Source organism: Lepidothrix coronata, unplaced genomic scaffold, assembly GCF_001604755.1.
Source record: "Lepidothrix coronata isolate B3197 unplaced genomic scaffold, Lepidothrix_coronata-1.0 Scaffold6, whole genome shotgun sequence".
In the NCBI taxonomy this organism is placed as follows: domain Eukaryota; kingdom Metazoa; phylum Chordata; class Aves; order Passeriformes; family Pipridae; genus Lepidothrix; species Lepidothrix coronata.
Window position 1 is genome coordinate 1,350,961 of NW_016690186.1, and position 18,465 is coordinate 1,369,425.

At 35.9% G+C, this 18,465-nt stretch overlaps 1 protein-coding gene across 4 annotated transcripts in view; it reads left to right on the plus strand.

The window, feature by feature from the left end:
• RB1CC1 (RB1 inducible coiled-coil 1) overlaps positions 1-13,802 on the plus strand; it is a 73,297-nt gene extending 59,495 nt beyond the window's left edge. For 3 of the 4 annotated variants that reach the window (XM_017832112.1, XM_017832121.1, XM_017832141.1), the window contains 6 exons: positions 1,281-1,332; positions 2,396-2,443; positions 7,664-7,722; positions 9,566-9,702; positions 12,373-12,443; positions 12,799-13,802. In XM_017832112.1, coding sequence (XP_017687601.1) covers positions 1,281-1,332; positions 2,396-2,443; positions 7,664-7,722; positions 9,566-9,702; positions 12,373-12,443; positions 12,799-12,876 — 445 coding nt within the window. In that variant the 3' untranslated portion in view covers positions 12,877-13,802. The remainder of the gene's footprint in view (positions 1-1,280; positions 1,333-2,395; positions 2,444-7,663; positions 7,723-9,565; positions 9,703-12,372; positions 12,444-12,798) is intronic. The other variant, XM_017832130.1, reaches the window with a different exon arrangement.
• The last annotated feature ends 4,663 nt before the right edge of the window (positions 13,803-18,465 follow it).

Below are 18,465 nucleotides of genomic sequence, written 5' to 3' on the forward strand. Positions count from 1 at the left end.
GGAGAGATGTTTCTTACAGTAATCATTCTAGTCTTGAACTCTCAAAACAGATTTACAAAAAAGAATAATTGTAAAGGTAAGCTTGTGAACAAAAAAATTATGACTCAGTGTATTAAAATTCAGATAATATACAGAAATTAATACAGATATATGTTGACTACTTCCTATTACATGAGAGCTAAACAGCCTTTTAGCTGAAATGAGGTAATGATTAGCATGGCTTAATTATAATTACAAGTTCTACTTGGCAGTTTGCTTGACATATTTCATCCCAAAACTTCTATTTTCTTTTACCAAGCAAATCAGTTTGGACTATATAATGCATTGCTTCTTCCCTAATAAACTGCTTTTAAAATAGCTTTTAATTGTTTTAGGAATTGCTCTCTATATTCTTAAGAAATTTCTTATTGCGATGTGAGTACTGTCTTATCATGACCCAGTGTTCAGTTTATGAGACAGATAAATGGAAACAATTAGCAAGTTCACATTAGTGTCTCTAGGAAAGGGTCCCAGGGCACTCTAAACTACTTCCCAATAGCCTTTAAACTACACACTAGGAAAATATGACATCACAGAGCTGAACTGCACTATCAGGAGTTAACTGTCAAAGCATTTGGAGCTGTATCTTTCATCCTGGTGGCTTGAAGATATTGTGAAATACCAAGAAATGTCCCTATCTAACTTGATAGACTAATGAATGACTGAAAGTTCACTGGCTTGTTGCAACAAAGCAGCTCCTTGGTTTAAAGAAAAGAAAAAAAATCCCCCAAAACATGCCAGAGATGTCAATGCTGATTCTTAAAGTATCTTTCTGGGCTGTTCCATCTGTGCTAGGAAATATTAGGTGGCCTCTGGTGGTCTAGTGGTTAGGGTGCAGGACTCTCACCGCTGCGACCCGGGTTCGATTCCCAGCCCCCGGGCAGATGGAGCTCGTCAGCCCTGTAAGGCAATCCATCTAAGAGAAGGTCACTCTAAACAAACCTACGTCCTGAGACCCTCACTGCCACTGTCCAAGCTTGCTTGGCCCCGGCAGATGAACCTCAGGATTAAAGGGTGGGCTCAGTTCAGCGCACGCTGTGTCTCACCTAAAAAATCCACTGCGCAGGCTCGAAGGGTTAATGACCTTTCCCAAATCTTCGCTCGCGAAGACTGGCCATTATTATTAGGAAATATTATAGCACACTTCACTGAGTGAAGATGGTGGGGGGTGTGTGGAAAAGATATTTTTGATCATGAAAAAAAGTTTCATTTTTAACCTATCCATTGTCTTTCTCTTTTAGTGAAAATGTCCATATGTCTGAAGAAAAGCAGAGGATAATGTTGTTAGAAAGAGTAAGTAGATTGTTTGGGAGGTGAAGTGTTACAACTAATTACTTATAAATATGTCCGTGTGAAGTTGTGCTGTCATCAGTTATATGATCTGATGCAAGACAGTGTCTGCAAGGATTATAAATATAATTTCAGGACATGTTTTTTCTTTGTACTCTTTTTGGATCAGTATAATTCACTGAAGTAATTCAAGAGAAGTATTGGTACATTATTCTTGTCCTAGCTTTGTTTTGTTCTGTTTATGTAGGCTTCAGTGTGAATGACTCAGATGTAATATTTCTTCTTAGAAGTGACAGGTGACATTGATCCAGAGAATTTCTGCAGTAAAAAAAAAGTTGTGATTACTTTTTCAAAATAAGACATACAAAGCAGCTGGACAGGAATTAGAATTGATTTGCTGCTTTCTCATGGAAATGAATAATTTCTCTTAGGCTGTATTCTGGGGAAAAGATAAGATTGACCCCTAGTCGTTACACTACAATATTTCAGATTCTAGGAAATTTTAACTGTCCGGTCATGTCTAACTCCATCTCAGTTGCCATTTTAAAGTTGACTGTAAAAAACCAAAACAACAGTATCCTTAGCTTTTAGCTTTCTAGGATCATTTGGACTAAAATCTCTGACCAGAGAGAGAAAAGTAGTGTTTTCTGTTGATGCATTGTGGCACTCTATGGTGCAAGTGCCTGGATGTTACTGGCAGAAGTGCTTACCTGATTTATCCTGTCATCTGATTATAAAGGATTTGTCATGGGTAGAAGCTTTAATGTAGTAATATATTACATTTCGTTTGCTGTTCTATCAGTGACTTGTTTTTCTAACTAAAAGGAAAATATGAGTATGGAGGTAAATACAGCTTAGTAGTGGGTTTTGTAGCACTGGATAATTGATAGACTTCAATTTTTTTTTTTTACATGTCTTTATTCAAAATATATCTTGATAATTGTTTTAGAATTGAAAGCTGTAGTATTGTATAAGTAGTCGGGCTCTAGTCATATAAAAACTTTTTTTAAATGTTTGTACTGTATAAAGTGTACTAGTTAGCTCATCAGATGAGATTTTCTTTCAGACTTTGCAGTTGAAAGAAGAGGAAAATAAGAGATTAAATCAAAGATTGGTAAGTATTTGTGCAAGGCATGTTTTAAGTCTCGTGAAAAAATGAAAGCTAAAAAATGTTAAGTCTGCTAAAATCTAAAAATGTGTATTTATTAATTTCAAAAATGTTTTCAATGTTAAGGCAAGAGGTAAGTAACCTGATAACCTTTCAAAAGTACCTCATCTTAGCAGTCTTCTCATGGAAGAGATTCACAGGATGGGAATTATCAGGACTGGAGAGAAACAGAGTTTTTCCAGAAAAAACGTAGAACATTCAGGCTTAGGGTACAGGGAGTTAATTTCAACGGCTCAGTTTTTCAGCAACAGTAGATTGACGGCCAGTTTACAAGAATTGCATTAAACCTAATTAAGAGTGTTAGCAATAACACAGAGATGGTTTTGGGAAAACTGCACTTGTCACTTTTGTAAGGTGTGAAACTTTTAATTCTACCTATTTCCCACTGGAAATGCAAACAGCCATTGTCTTAAATGCTTAAGTAATAGTCAATGCCTATGGCAGGAAAAAGAATATGGTAACAAAGCACCCTTGATTCCTGGGCTATGAATCCTTCTTTTATTTATCCTTGCTAGCAGGTCTCAAATTAAAGTCTTTAAGAAATTACTGTGTGTGGGAAACAAGACACATGGTTTGGTTGGACTGGCCACGATGATCTCGCCTTCTTTAAGTGGCCGGTGATATGTAGAAGTGTGATAGAAACTGATATCTCTGTAATTGGAAGTTACATTTCATAGCAGAAGTGTTTGATAAGCTTCTCCAGTAGAAGTTAGCATATTCTGTGAAAAATGTCAAGTTCGAAGAGACCCACAAGGATCATTGAGTCCAACTCTTGTCCCTGCACAGAACCATGTGCCCAAGAGTATCATCCAAATGCTTCTTGAAATCTGTCAGGCTTGGTGCTGTGACCACTTCCCTAGGCAGCCTGTTCTAGCACCCAACCACCTTCTGGATGAATAACCTTTTTCTAATATCCAACATAAACTTCCCCTGACACTTCAGGCCATTCCCTCTGTTTCTGTCACCGGTCACCACAGAGAAGAGATCAGTGCCTGCCCCTCCTCTTCCTCTCACAAGGGGCTTGTAGACTGCAATGAGGTCTCCCCTCAGTCTCCTCCAGGCTGAACAGACCAAGTGACCTCAACTGCTCCTCATACAACTTCCCCTCAAGGCCCTTCACCATCTTCATTGCCCTCCTTTGGACACTCTCTGACAGCTTAATGTCCTTCTTATACAGCGGCGCCCAAAACTGCACACAATATTCAGGGTGAGGCTGCACCAGTGCAAAGCAGAGTGGGGCAGTTACTTCCCTCGACTGGCTGGCAATGCTGTTCCTGATGCCCCCCAAGGACATGGTTGGCCCTCCTGACTGCTGGGACACTGCTGACTCATATTCAACTTGCCATCAACCAGGAACCCCAGGACCCTTTCCACAGTGCTGCTTTCCAGCATCTCATTCCCCAGTCTGTACATGCATCCAAGATTGCCCTATCCCAGGTGCAGAATCCGGGACTTCCCTTTGTTGAACTTTGTATGGTTGATGATTGCCCAGTCCTCTGATTTGTTGAGGTCTTTCTGCAGGGCCTACCTGCCTTTGAAGGAGTCAACAGCTCGTCCCAGTTTTGTGTCATCTGCAAATTTGCTTAGTATCCCTTCCAGTCATTTATGAAGATGTCGAAGAGCCCATGGCCTAAGATGGAGCCCTGTGGAACCCCACTAGTGACAGGTCACCAGTCTGATGTTACCCCATTCACTGTCACCCTCTGTGCTCGACCTGTGAGCCGTATGCTCACCCACCACCATGATGTGTTTTTCCATGTGTGTGCTGGACAAAATGTCCAGAAGGGTACTGTGAGAGGCAATATTGAGAAATTCAAGATTACCTCAACTGGCTTCCCTTGGTCAACTGGGTAGATTACCTTGTCATAAAAAGAAATCAGGCTTGATAAGTAGGATTTTCCTCTCATGAAGCCATGCTGGCTGTCACCAATGACTGTGTTGTCTTTCAAGTGTTTTTCACTACTTCCCAGAATAATCTTTTCATAACTTTGCCAGGCACTGAAGTGAGACTGACAGGCCTGTAGTTTCCAGGGTCCTCCTTCTTGAAAATTGGGACAATGTTCACCAGCTTCTGGGACCTCTCCAGAATCCCAAGACCGCTCAAAAATCATTGAGAGAGGTTGTCCATTGACATCAGTAGCTCTTTGAGGATTCTGGGATGAATGCCATCAGGCCTCATAGATTTGTAGGGATCCAGCTGGAGCAGCAGATTCAGCACAGTTTCAAAGTTGACTGAGAACTGATCATTCTCGTAGGGCACTGAGACCCCCTTGGTCTGTCATCTGTGTTGAAGAAAGAGGCAAAGAGTGTTAAACACCTCTGCCTTGTCTCTCTCCCTGTTTATGAGTTGACCACCCCCATCCTTTAACTGGCCAATTATTATATTTCAATACTGCCTATTGCCATTAAGGTATTTGAAAAAGCTCTTTATTGTCCCCCGTATTTCTGTCCAGCTTCAACTCTAGCTGAGCTTTGGCCACACAAATTTTCTCCTTATGGCAACAAGCAGCATCTCTGAATTCTTCCTGTGTCACTTGACCTTGCTTCCACTGGGCATACACCCTCCTTTTTTGCCTTATTTCCAAGAGAAGATCCCTGCTCAGCCAAGCTGACCTTCTGCCTCGCGTGCTTGACTTCCACCATTTGGGAATGGCATGCTCCTGTGCCCTTAGGAGGTGATGTTTGAAAAGTGACCAGCACTGATGGACCTCAGCACCTGAAAAAACATTTTCCTGGGGGACCTTAGTTACTAATTCCCTGAGCTGCCTGAAGTCTGCTCTCCTCATGTCCAGAGCTGAGGTTTTCCTGGCACTTTTCCTCCTGTCAACAGAGATTTTAAACTTGATTGCTTTGTGGTCGCTGTGGCCAAGATGGCCACCAATCTCCACTTCACTCACAACATCCATTCTGTTGACAAGCTCAAGGAGAGCATCCTTTCAATTCAGCTACCTTAGGACCTGTTATATTTGTTCAGGGTGTGAGAAAGTATTGCAAGACATCTAAAAGCATCTTTTTTAAAGAATTTTTTTATTCCAATTGTTAATGAAGTGCACAAAAATTATTTCAGTGTAGTTTTTTACGATGAAACTCAAAACACACTGGACATCTTTTAAACCTCTGTGGATTTCCTAAATTTTTGATCCCTTTTCATCTCAGAGTAAAATAAAATTGAAGAAAATGCAATGTACAAGACAATAGAAGATTCTTTTTGGTGTTGTGGTTAATACCAAGCCACGTAGGAGAAATTGGCAGTTTATTGATCCCTAAAAAATTCAAATTTTATTTTTAACTGGGCATAGGAAATTAATACCTTTTCAATTCTTTACTTATAATCTGTTTTTTTATAAATAAATTTATTTTTATTTTTGTTTTCATCCTTTTTCCCTCTCTTTCCCAATGCACTTATAAAACTGAAATATACATCAACACTTAAATATCAATGTTTATTTCTATTAAGCTTCTTCAGATATGCAACTTAGAAGGGGATCTGCTCAATAAAGAAAATCTTTGAGGGTCACTATCTTTTGCAGAAGAACTTGTGGGTTATCTCTGCGAGAAATAAAAATAAAAAGGACCTTATTTTAGTACTAGGAGTGTTATTACAGGATTTTTTATTTTATATGAATTACTGAGAAAGGGAACCTTTTTTTCTGTGTAAAGGCCATAAGAACTGTATTCATAAAAACATTCTTTACTAAGTTTTAATGGAATTATTCTCAATATTCTCATGTCTTCTGTTTTCCTTAAAATTAGAAATTAAGGAAAAATACAGAAATCAGGCTAATTTGCATTTTAATATAACACTTATTCTAGTTTTTAAAATAGCAAGAAAATCTCTGATCTTAGTATCTGAAAAGAACTCTCAGACACTTTTGTGAACAATCAAGGCAAATTTGACAACGTTCATGCTAGCTGCAACTTTTTCAAGAAAGAGAAGTACAACGTGAATAAGACAAATGTAGCCTCTAACAAAAAAAAACCTCTGAAGTTGGATCCTCTAAAGAAATCTGCTGAAAGCATCATCAGAATTTGAGAGCTTTTTGTATTGTATGCATTCAATTTGGACTCATTCTTTGAAGAAATGTAGAAACTGAATTGTGAAAAGCCTTCGAGCTCATGTGAAGACAGGCTGGTGCTGCCTCTGGGGAAGGCAGAGGGCAAAATTGACAATAGGAAATATGGTGTAGGGAGCAATATTTGAGTTACATCTGAAAAATCATGTGCTAAACTTCAAGTATGAGCAATCTAGATCTGAATAGCTTGTATAAATAATCCAGGAAGTAGGAATGAATGGAAAATCTGCAGGACCTCTAGTCAGAGTTTCTCCGGAGCAATTATAAATTGTCTTTTGTAAGGAAGTTACCCGAGGGTAATGAAACGGATACATTTACGTCAGATCAACTTCTCTAGCTACTTGCCTGCATGTGGGCCAGTGTTACCCACTTTCATTTCCCATTATCATAGTTACTGTAGAAAGTTTGTGTACAGTTATATTTATTTTTAGGTCTAGTTTGTCCTATTGAAGTTAGTCCATGTGCCATTAATTTAAATGAACTTAAATATAGGAGAATTCTTATGTTCAAAACTTCATATAACTGAGCCTTCGTTTGGTCTTAGTTGATCTGACTCCAGTTTTATTCCAGGGAGTGCTGATCTGTCTTATTACAATAAACTTCAGATTTTGTGACAGTTCTTAGAAAAACTGAGAAAACATATTGAGTTCAACATCTAGAGTTTAATTGTAATAAATATGTTTAACCTTCAGTGTTCTACCATCAGCCTTTTCTAGTGCCAGTGGCTTCTGTGTTACATGCACAGCTGTATCATAGATCTTGTGTATGCTCAGAATAAATATTCACTGGCACTGATCTGGAAAGCCCTTCTTAGTTTTAAGTAATGAGGGAGAAGTCAGTTATGCAAAAAATTTCATAATCAAATGTAGGTCTTAAAAAAAAAAGGCGCAATAATGAAACCCTAAAACAAATCACAAACAACCAAACCCACTACAGAACAGGATGACAAAAGTATGCTGTTTTTTGAATGAATATAAAATCTCCAAGATTAGACACTGTTTGAAATCAAAAATTATATTACCATATTCTTACCTGTAATGTACATTTCATCATAGCTTGTCAATACTTTATAGCTTTTCTCTTTTTTTTATAGATGTCCCAAAGCATGTCATCAGTATCCTCAAGACATTCTGAAAAAATAGCAATTAGAGAGTAAGTACATGTTAATTTTCTTATCAACAGATGGATATGCTTTCAATAAAGTAAGTGTATAGTCAAAGAATATCACAATTCTTCTGTTCTTGCTCTGTGGTGAAAAGATATATAGATCTTCTCTATATTTCAGCCATCAGCTATTGAAGCATCCCAGTTGAGCGTAAATCAAATTTTAGAAAACGAATTTGTAAACAAAAAACCAACCTTTCTGAATTCTGTATGTCAGTGACTTTCTTGAATTCTGTAGCGTTCTTTACACGAGTTATATCAATAATACTTCATGGGATTTCTAGAATCCTCCTTGAGTTTTCCTTTAGATTACTCGTTGTTTATCTGTAACCTTGAAGTCATGCAAAGAGAAAGTAGAAAGAAATCTGTTCACCTTTGAATATGCATAGTGCTCTATTATATTACGAGAGGAGTTTTAACTTCCTGAAGTCTTCAAAACTCTTGGCTTATCCTGACAGAATGAAATTAAATCAACTCAAACATTTTGTTAGGTATTGTCAATCTGTTAGCAGCTGCATGTAGAATTGTTGCTAGAAAAAGAAATATTCTTGCAAAATATGAAAGCTACAGACAACTTCTCATTATCAGACTTATAAATTACTTGAAATCTTTTATATTGAAATTACTTGAAATTACTATAAGAAATCTTTTTGGTAAGAAAACGAGCACAGATTATTCCATTCACGTTTTCCGAATTCCACCAGTTTGCATTTTTATTGTAACAAGATCAGTGTGTGAAGGATTGGTTTTTCCCTTGAGAATCTGAATATTCTGGCGACTCTCTTGGTAGTCGTTTGGGAGGAAACATGGTGAAAGAAGTTGTCTTTCCAATAGAGATGTCTTTGAGTCAATTTAGCCAGTCTTCATAATAAGTCCAGACAGAAAAGCCTGGAATATTGTTTATTTAATCAAAAAGTGAACTTTAAAGAAGATGAGCTAAATTTTTTAGATTTACCCATTTGTCTCTGACTATGTATCTGTAGTCTCCTTTGATGAAGAAGAGTTTTCTGCTTTCTTTGCCGCTTCCTCCCCCATCCCCAGAAGACTAATAATATTTATTCTTAGAGCCCCCCTCATGATCTAATGCCTAATTTGGAGCTATTTTAGAATTCATTTCGTTAATGGCTAAATAATTTACTTGCAACACATTTGCACTGTGGAAAAGAAGTTTGGAGACAAAAAAAGTTCTTTGAATTATTTTACTGAAACTTGGCATGAGAACTTGGTGGCTTCTTATGTTACCCTAGTGTCAGGAAGAAGCAGATTTTTAAAACTTTTTATGTAAAGTCACCACAGTGTTTATTTTGCTTTTAATCCTTTGATTAAAAATGGGCACTTCATTCCTTCTTTGTCTTGTGTGCTTAAAATTTTAAGATTGAAAGGTACATGAATATTTTGCTGTATTTTTCTATGTTCTATTTACCTTCAGTTTAAAACATCAAAAGAATGTTTGTAAACACTGCTATAGCGATGGTTACCTTAATTTTGGGTGAATAGAAATAATGCAAAATTAAAACTTTATTTTTTGTTAGGCATTTCTGATTATTTTTCTTAAAGCAAAACTGACAGTTCTTTTGAAAAAAAATAATTTGAGCTGATTGGTGTAGTACATTTCAAAAACGCTTTTCAAAAAGTAGCCTGGTTTTGTTGATTTGAAATTGTAAAATGTATATATGTTGGTGTAGCAAATAGAAACATCTGTTCTACTCTTCAACTAAGTCTCAGTCTGTGCAATCCTTGGGGCAAAAAATGTAATTAAGTGTAATTAATGTAGTTTTAAGCTTCTATACTTTTTTTTATTTAAGTTCTGTGATTTTATTTTTTTCCCCAGTTTTCAGGTTGGCGACTTGGTTCTCATTATCTTGGACGAAAGGCATGACAACTATGTGTTGTTCACTGTTAGTCCAACCTTGTATTTCTTGCACTCAGAGTCCCTTGCTGCACTGGATCTCAAACCAGGTGAGTGTGGTAAGTGTCAGATTTCTTCCAATTACTAACTCCTCCTACAAATAACACTCTTTACTTTCTAATGCTTAGTAAGTGATTTTATAAACATGTATGTGATAAATATGAGAAGCATGTAATACAGGTAGTTGTCAGCTATCTTTGTAGCTTTTGCTATTTGTTCTAATGCGAAATATTTTTCAGGACAGAACATTTTTAATCAAAAATTTATATAAATGTTAATATCTTGGAAAAATAGGGAAAAGTATCTGCATCTTCAAAGAAGCTGTAAAAAAAAAAGGGTGGGGGGAGAAAATGCCATTTTTGTACACACAGAGGGTATGTTAACATTCCCATCAGGTTACTTCAACTACTTAGTAGCATGAATAATAAATAACAAAATGTAGACAACAGTATATGGGGATTTGCAAGCAATATTTTTGCTGGTCGTTTTTCCACCAAATTCAAATAATATTTAGCAAGGCTAATAAGTTTTCATAGAACACTTTCTGTATGGTTTTTTTGATGTTGATGGCACATTTGCTTTTTTTTCTCCCTTAATCTTCAAGGGGTTTTTTTGGCTGGTTTTGGCAACTGTGTAAACATAGCTAAATCAAAATCTTTTTAAATGAGAAAAAATAGCAATGCTTTGCACTAAACTATGAACTACATGAAATAGAATCATGTAAATGTCTTTAAACTGTCATGTGTAGTATTTTTTGCAAACCCACCTGTGCTTCCAACTTTTCGGAAATGTCTAAGAATACGCATTAAAAGAAAATTTAGTATTCATTCTAAAGTGAAAGTTTCTACATGTTATTGCATCTCACAAGCTGTCAAATTATTTTCAATGAGCAGACTCACAATAGATTTCAGTTATGATGAAAGATGATAGATCTTAAATAATTGTGTAGTCTCCAGAAGACCGCCAGTCCGTATCTGAATTCTGAGTCTGCTGAAGGATGTGTGCCATGTGTCATCTGTGAAGCATAAGGGGAGAATGCCTGTCTTAGTTACAGATGTAATATGTTCTGAACTATGGCATTAGTAGTGCATACATAGCTATGTGAAATATGGTAGATTTTCATACTGTTGGTTTACATATATAATGTAAAAGCCATGTCAGTTGGTATGTTACTGTGAGTACATAATTCACTGTCCTGTTTTCAAATGGACTTATCTTGCTCCATTCCTTACCACTTGCTAACTAGTTAGTCTCAGATTTGAAGGAACCGCACATAAAAAAACCAGTGAAGACTTACCTTTTGCTTGAGGAACACATTTGTCTCTGTCTTGGTGCTTCAGGAAACCATGTCTTCTTGATTCCATTCCTCCATCAGGGAAGTGGGGAAAAATGAAGTCCAGAACACCAGTTGTATTTGTGATAGGTTAAAATTGATATGGATCTAGGTAATGCAAATTATTGTTTTAAGGGCTGCCAAAATGTTGCATCTAAACCTGACCTTTTGTATTAACAGGCATATCAAATTGTTAATTCTGTATAGATCTACCTAAACTATTAAATGTCAGGGATCTAGGCTATCATAGGATGTCTCTACTTACATTATGATGGCTTAAAATGTTATGACAACACTGAAATTGGTTAAGGAAGGACCACATGGTTTCAGTGTTGTCCCTTTGGGATATGGAAATTTCCATCTGCAGATGTAGGGAAAAGAACCCTGCATCTCTCACTATCTCTGTTAGATCAGTGAAGCCTGTCAGCCCAGCAAATTCTAATTAAAAAAAGGGTTTTTGTAATTTAAATATTAGCTGTTGAGCATTCAGTCCATGTGTGAGTTCTTTGCACTGATTGTAGGTAGGAGTGTGGAGTAGAACAGAATCTACTCGGCTACTAATTGCCAGTTTAACCTTGAAGGTTAATAAAATTTCAGTGTGGTTCTTGAGTGAGTCACTACATACAGTATCTCATAAATAGTCACACTTAGAAAAGCATTGATTTGATTATTATGTATAGGGTATGTGATTTTTTTTCCTTCTATTTATTTTGATATTTTCTTTATGCTGTGGTTAGTGATAGTTAGAAAAGAGCAAAGCTAGTAAAATGGATGTAATTTCTTGGAATACAAGACACATTGTTTTACTTACTGTTAAAGAAATAGATATAAGCTGGTAGTTTATTTATGCCCACTGTTGCTCTTTTAATCTGTCACTTTATTATTGAGGTTTTTCACTCTTCTTTCTTAACAGTATCAGGTACTCTCAGAAGACTGCAACCAATACTGACAGACTTGTAGGGCTTTGAAACTATTATTTATGAGTAACTAATTTCCATCACTAATATAGAAAAAATAATCAAATGTTTCAGTAAAAGTAATAATAATAGCTGAGTATATAAGAATTTGTCCTTTGAAATATTTCAAGAAATTTTTGCCTTCAGGCAGGCCAAAAGGTCAGACTTGGTTAGTGAGAATAATTTTGATTCATTAGTGAGTTTCAGTTTTGATTTGCTATTGTCTTCTCTAATATTAGTTTTTAAAACAAAATTTGAACTGAAAAATCAAGTTTTCTTTTGAAAATGCCAGTAAGCTGTCTTGACATCTGAACTTAATGTTTGTTCATTTATTAAAAAAATTGAATTTTTTAAGAATTTCTGCTTTTAATGAAAATGGAATGTAATATCCTGTTACCTGTAGTTGCTTATCTAAAGTAATAAATATATTTTCTCTTTAGCATCAGGTGCATCTCGGAGACCTTGGGTGCTAGGAAAAGTGATGGAAAAGGAATATTGCCAGGCAAAAAAGGTAAGGAAATAGTAATGGAAAATCATATGCAATTAATAGAGAAGAAAATCACTTTAAATATTTGTAACAATTGTGACAAGTACTTTCTGCATAACAAGTTAGATGAAAATTGCCCTAAGTTCTGCCATTCCTGTTCTTCCTCTGCGTCAGTGAATAGCAAGAGAAGGGGAATTAGAAAAGGGTTCAGTGAACAGTGGATTAGGTATTTGCATCCACACTGCCCAAACCTTGCCAGACTCATAAGGGTCTAGTAAGCGCTGAGAGATGGGAATCAGTTTCTGCTTAAAAATTTGAAAATCAGAGGAATAATCCCACGTGGGTTTCTAATTTGTTGTTTCGGTTTTTTTCCTTGTAGGCACAAAACAGATTTAAAGTTCCTTTGGGTACAAAATTCTACAGAGTGAAAGCAGTACCATGGAACAAGAAAGTATAACACGACAAAATTTTAGTTCCTTCTGTCTCCATTCTTTTTTTGACTTGTCCTTCAGTGCTTTCATTCATCGCTTCAAATACCAGGCCATCTTTTTATACTGAGGTCATGAGACAAGATACGTCATTGATGTACTGCTCTTACTTTTTAACAGGTGACATTTTAGAAACAAGAAATTCATCAAAAACTCTGGCCCTAACTGCTTTGATTTTTTTTTTTTTTTTTTTATTACCCAGATAACTTTAAGAGTGTGGACCAAATGAGTTCATTTTCTCGAAGGGCAACCACCTGAAACATGGTTTGTTAGCCATGTTAATTGCCTGTTAAATATACATTAGCTTATATTTAGATGTTAAATGTTAGTTACCATTATTACCAGCATATGTCCTTTTGTGAAATCATTATCAAAGTACTTGCACTCTTTAACAGATTCTTTATATGTGTAAAATTCATCAACTATTTAAAGAGGAGTGTTCATTGCATGCAGATAATCATATAATTTTTCTTCAACATGAGTTTGCCTCAGTAGATGAATAAAAATAACTACTGCAGCTTGTTTCATTACATGAAAATGCTCTTTAATGTTAAAAAAACCCTTGTAATTTGATAGACTGATTTTGAAAATCAGTCACAGTTAGATCTGCAATCTTCAAAAGCACTTTCAATGGATTGATCACACAGATTCTGAAGGGAAGACACCTGTGCCGTTTGTTGAAAGTGAAGCACTTGTTCTTCTCAACAAAACAGAAATCTTGTATTAATCTATTTAGAAAAATCATATTGATGAAATTGTATTTCATGGTTGAGTTTCAGGAAAAAACTCATTGTACATTAACCATACAAGAGTCATTTAAGTAACAAATTATTGTAATTGTAAAAGACATGTAGAATTTTAAAACAATAAAGATTTGAAACCATATGTGTTTGAAGTATTTGTGTGCCTTTAAATATTAGCTCTAATATTTATTTCATGTTAATCTGTTGCAGCTTCTCTGTGATTTCTCCAGCAGTTTCATTACATAGAAATACCCAAATTTTCTGTGAGAGGTAGTAATTTTCAACAACATTTCAGAATTGCAAGAATTACCTTGTAATGATAAAAAAGAATTTAAGTAGACAGAAATTTTAATTTTTGTCAGCATATTAAATGAATAAAGGACATTTTAAAAATAGTTTTATTAGATACCTTTTTTAAATGTCTTATTTTTAATAACAGCATAAAAGGGTGTACTATAAATGTGTAGTCAATGGAAAGTGGAATTATGGGTTCAACTATGAGCTGATGCCTAGGAATTAATCCACAGAGTTAATCAACTTTTGATTTATCTTCAGAAGGTGTGGGGTGGAAGAAAAGAGATAAGCGAGAGAAAAGAGATAAATATCTGCTTCTGGCCATGTGTTGCATATAAAATTTCTTCAGACTAACCAGTCCACTTGAATACCCAGAAACTTCTGTATATGCTTTATTTAAAATTTTGTTCCATAACAATTTTAAGTTCAGATTTTTATGAAATGCATGGGCTTGTATTTGTATCATATCTTTGATTAAATAAATCTGAGACATTTGATCTCTGGAAAAGAGAATGTCATTTCATCAAGTAGCGTTCTTCTCTGATTGTTAAATGTACTAATTTATGTACTGACTTCTTAAAATTAGTTCTCAGAAATGCACCTTATTCTTCAAGAAATAGTTTTACCATAGTTGAGTACTGCCCAGTGTCAAATACATAAATATAGATCTACAGGACAGGTTTAAAGCATAAAAAAAGCCCCAACCACCAAATGAAACCAACAACCCATGTTGCAATGGGTTTTTTAATCACTGAATTTTTGACCTAAATGGGAATTCAGTTCTGTCTGCAACTGGTGTAGTCTTGTTCCTATAGTCAACTGAGTCACAAGTGGTTTAAGAAGTTGTACACACACTCATTCCTTTTAATATGCCAAGTGTTTAGAAGCCTCTATCTTTTAACCTGTTGTTAAAACTTTCCCAGCCTCATAATCTCTACTGCTGTTAATATTATTTGTTCTTCAGTGATTAATTGTCTCCTGGAAGCCATCAGGCTTTGCTAAGAGGCACAGAATCCTTCCATTTCTTGGAGGACAGTTATTCCTTGTGTAGCAGTAATGAATCTGTGCGGCACTGGGTAACCCGGCACTATAATGTAAGACCCCACTCTTTTGTTATTGAATAGTCTACTTCAAAGATAAGTGAAATGACCTGTAGAATTTTCTTCATGGAGGAAAGGATGTGTTGTTTGTCAGGTTCTTCCAAGTTGGATAAAACTGCTAATTTGATGATGGTCCTACATGACAGAGTACCTACACACTGCAGTTTCTTTAGGGCATACAAAAATAAATGTTTTTCTGATAATCTAATGTCATTAAGCACTAAGGCCTGTGTGTGTGTGTCTTGCTGCTCTGTGTTGATGACATACCATCAAGTTCATTTTTTGCAGGCTCTGGAGATGGTGACCTGAGTGCCAAAGAGAGGTGAGTACAGAACTCAATGCTAAGAATTAAAGTCAGAAATTCTTTTGTCTTTGTTTAAAAAATCTAAACTTTCTAGTCTCAGTTTATTGTTACTAGGTTAAAAAAATATATATTTAAGCTTATGGACAGTAGCAGTGATGATTTGTGGTGCTATGAAAATGAGCTTGATTTCTAGTTTAAGATAGACAAAGGCATGACTGACATTTATATAACTCAGAAACACATGAACAATATATGAAAGTGAACTTGTGAAGCACCTAAATAAATTGATTAAAATAAAGTGCTGTAATGCAAACTATGGGTGAAGAAAAAGTCCTTCCCTGCTGATATCTGCCACTTAAAAGAACACCAGGATGTATCTGTTATTGTTACATGACATCATATTTTTAAAATATAAATAAACAGCAATGGCTTTGGTTTTTCAGAATATTTGTCATGTGTTTCATTTTATAATCTTTATGTATATTCAAAATGGAAATTCTGTCAAACAAACTCCTAACATATTCAGTAATGATTCTGAACAGTCATTGAGAAAAATGTAGTTTACATATTTTTTGTATGTCACAGCCTTACTAGTTCTTGAAACTATGTTTGTTATGCACCACCTATGTAGTTCATCTTGCTCCATAATAAAACTTTGTGTATAGCTATATGATTTGGATGAGGGCCGTGTTCAGAAGGGGTAGGGCAGAAGTTGGGGGGTAAGTTTTGGATGATCTCAGATTTCCCTAATCCTTTTGTGGAGCTGCATGTTGGAAATCTAGCGATTACTAAAAAAGCCTCTTGTGCTACCGCTAATACGTTTAGTCCATAAGTTTGGCTTTAGACAAAGGCAGCTAATTTTTTTAATTGCTAAAAGGAAAGTGAATGGTAGAGAAAGTTGATGGAAAGCAAATGTTGTCCTGCAGACTCAACACAAAAAGGATGTGATAATTTAAAAGGAATTTTTTCCAATGTCGTTGGAAGGCTGTATCCATTTGAATATTCTGAGAAGCATATAAGTTTTTGCACTGCTCTGCAGTAGGTCTCAGGTCAGGAACTTTTGTTGTGTAGAATTTCGTTTTGTTTCATTTGAGTCTTAAGGTGGTCTATGAGTAGGACCAGTTTTCTCTAAATTTCTCTAAATATACTTGTTGTTACACATGTTGCGTAGTACGACTGGGAAGTTTGCCCTCTGCAAAATTATTATGTGCCTTTTTGCAGTGCTAGTTTTCTTTGTGATGTAATATTGTATCCTTTCTTGTTTTATGGAGTTTTAGCTAGAAGCCAGATTGACTGTAAGCAATTATGGCAAAAATTGATTAGTACTTTGTAGTGCTTTTTCATTCCTATAATTTTTTCATTAATAAATTCTAATGCAGGGAATTACTTCTTAGTGCCAAATTAATAATTCTAGAAACGGAGAAGAACTATATTGCCTCTATTGCCTTTTCAAGCTACATTTGCCTTTTAAACTTTGGTGAGCTATCTCGGTGCTGTATTTCAAGGTCACTGATGTCTTCAGCTCACTTTACAAGCCATTTTGCAGTCCTAAAGCAGCAATGATAAATGATGAAGGATAAACACTTACTTCCTTTAGCACTCACTGTATTAACACTCAGTCATATTAACAACATCCACATAAAATACTGAGGAGCATGGGAAAGTCTAGTCCCCAAATACCGGCTAAGAATTGAGTTCGGTGTTGATGCACTCAAGCAGCATCAGACTTGGAAAACAGTTGAGGTTGGAAGGGACCCTCCAAGGTTGTCTTGTCCAACTCCCTGCTCAGACTGAATTGCTATGACAGGTCTTCAGTTTACAGCTAACTTTGCAAACATTCAATTTGGTCCTTTGTTTTGAAGCCTCATTTGAAACTGATAGTGTAATTTGAGTAATTTCTAAGTTCTCCCCTCAAAATCTGTCTTAGGTAAATGCTAGCTTTTAACATGCTTTCACTGTAAAATGTTTTTTATTTCATTGTAAACGCAAGAAATGCGGCAGCTACCAAGTAGTTATTTCTACAGCTGCTCCCAGCAAACACACCAGACTATTTTTCTGTATGTTAGATGGTTATTCTGTATAAGAAGAAACTGATGCACAGGAAGTTTTACCTGAATTTGAGGAAGAACCTTTTTACTCTGCAGGTGATTGTGCACTGGAACAGGTTGCCCAGAGAGGTTGTGGAGTCTCCCTCTCTGGAGATATTTAAGAACCATCTGGACACAATCCTGTGCTGTGTGCTTTAGGATGACCCTGCTTAAGAAGGGAGGTTGGATCAGTTGACTCACTGTGGTCCCTTCCAACCTGACTGATTCTGTGATTCCATTTCATAATTCTAACTGAATTTTTCAAGTACCATGAATTTATGGTATTTCACTGTACTTATGAATAGTTGCTCCATATTTTTGGCTCAATTCTCTGAAATTAGTTGTGGGTGGCAACCTTGGTTTCCTTTCCCAAATATTTGCTTTTTGGACTTAAATTTGCTGTTTACCTGTTTGTGTTGGGACTTTCTTAATAGGTGATTTTTTTTTTTTTGCTGTATCTTACTTTTTATGCAAGATTACTGAGTAAGGAGAAGGTTTTTTCTGTGATGGGGTGAGCATTTCTAGCATCTTCTGTCTCAAATCTCTGTGTGAGATCTCCCTGTTCTGAACACCTGGTTGTGTGCTTGTGTACACACCTTTAGCAAATGCTGATACTTGCAATCAAAACTGCTATATTTTGGTCCTGTTTATATGTGCTGGGAGTATTAGAGGTGCAGAAAAAAATATAAAGTAAGTAATGGCTCATTTTTATTCTTTGAGGATTAAGTACAAGGATAAGACCTATGTATAACCAAAAAAATTGTTGTATTGGAGTTTAACACTTACGAGCTTACACATTCTATAGTCATTATCAAGGACATGTTTAGGTATTAAATATCAAGGAAGAACAAAGAAACATAGTCTAAAGATCCTGGATACTTAGGGAGTAGCCGTCAGTTTTAAGAACCAGTGCACCTCTCTGGGTCTGTATTATTTAAGCAGTTGAAATGTTGGCACTTAATGTCTAATATAATCAAAGTAATGAGGAGACAGCTGAGCTATGCCTCTTGTGGGGTTCTGGTCAGCATTG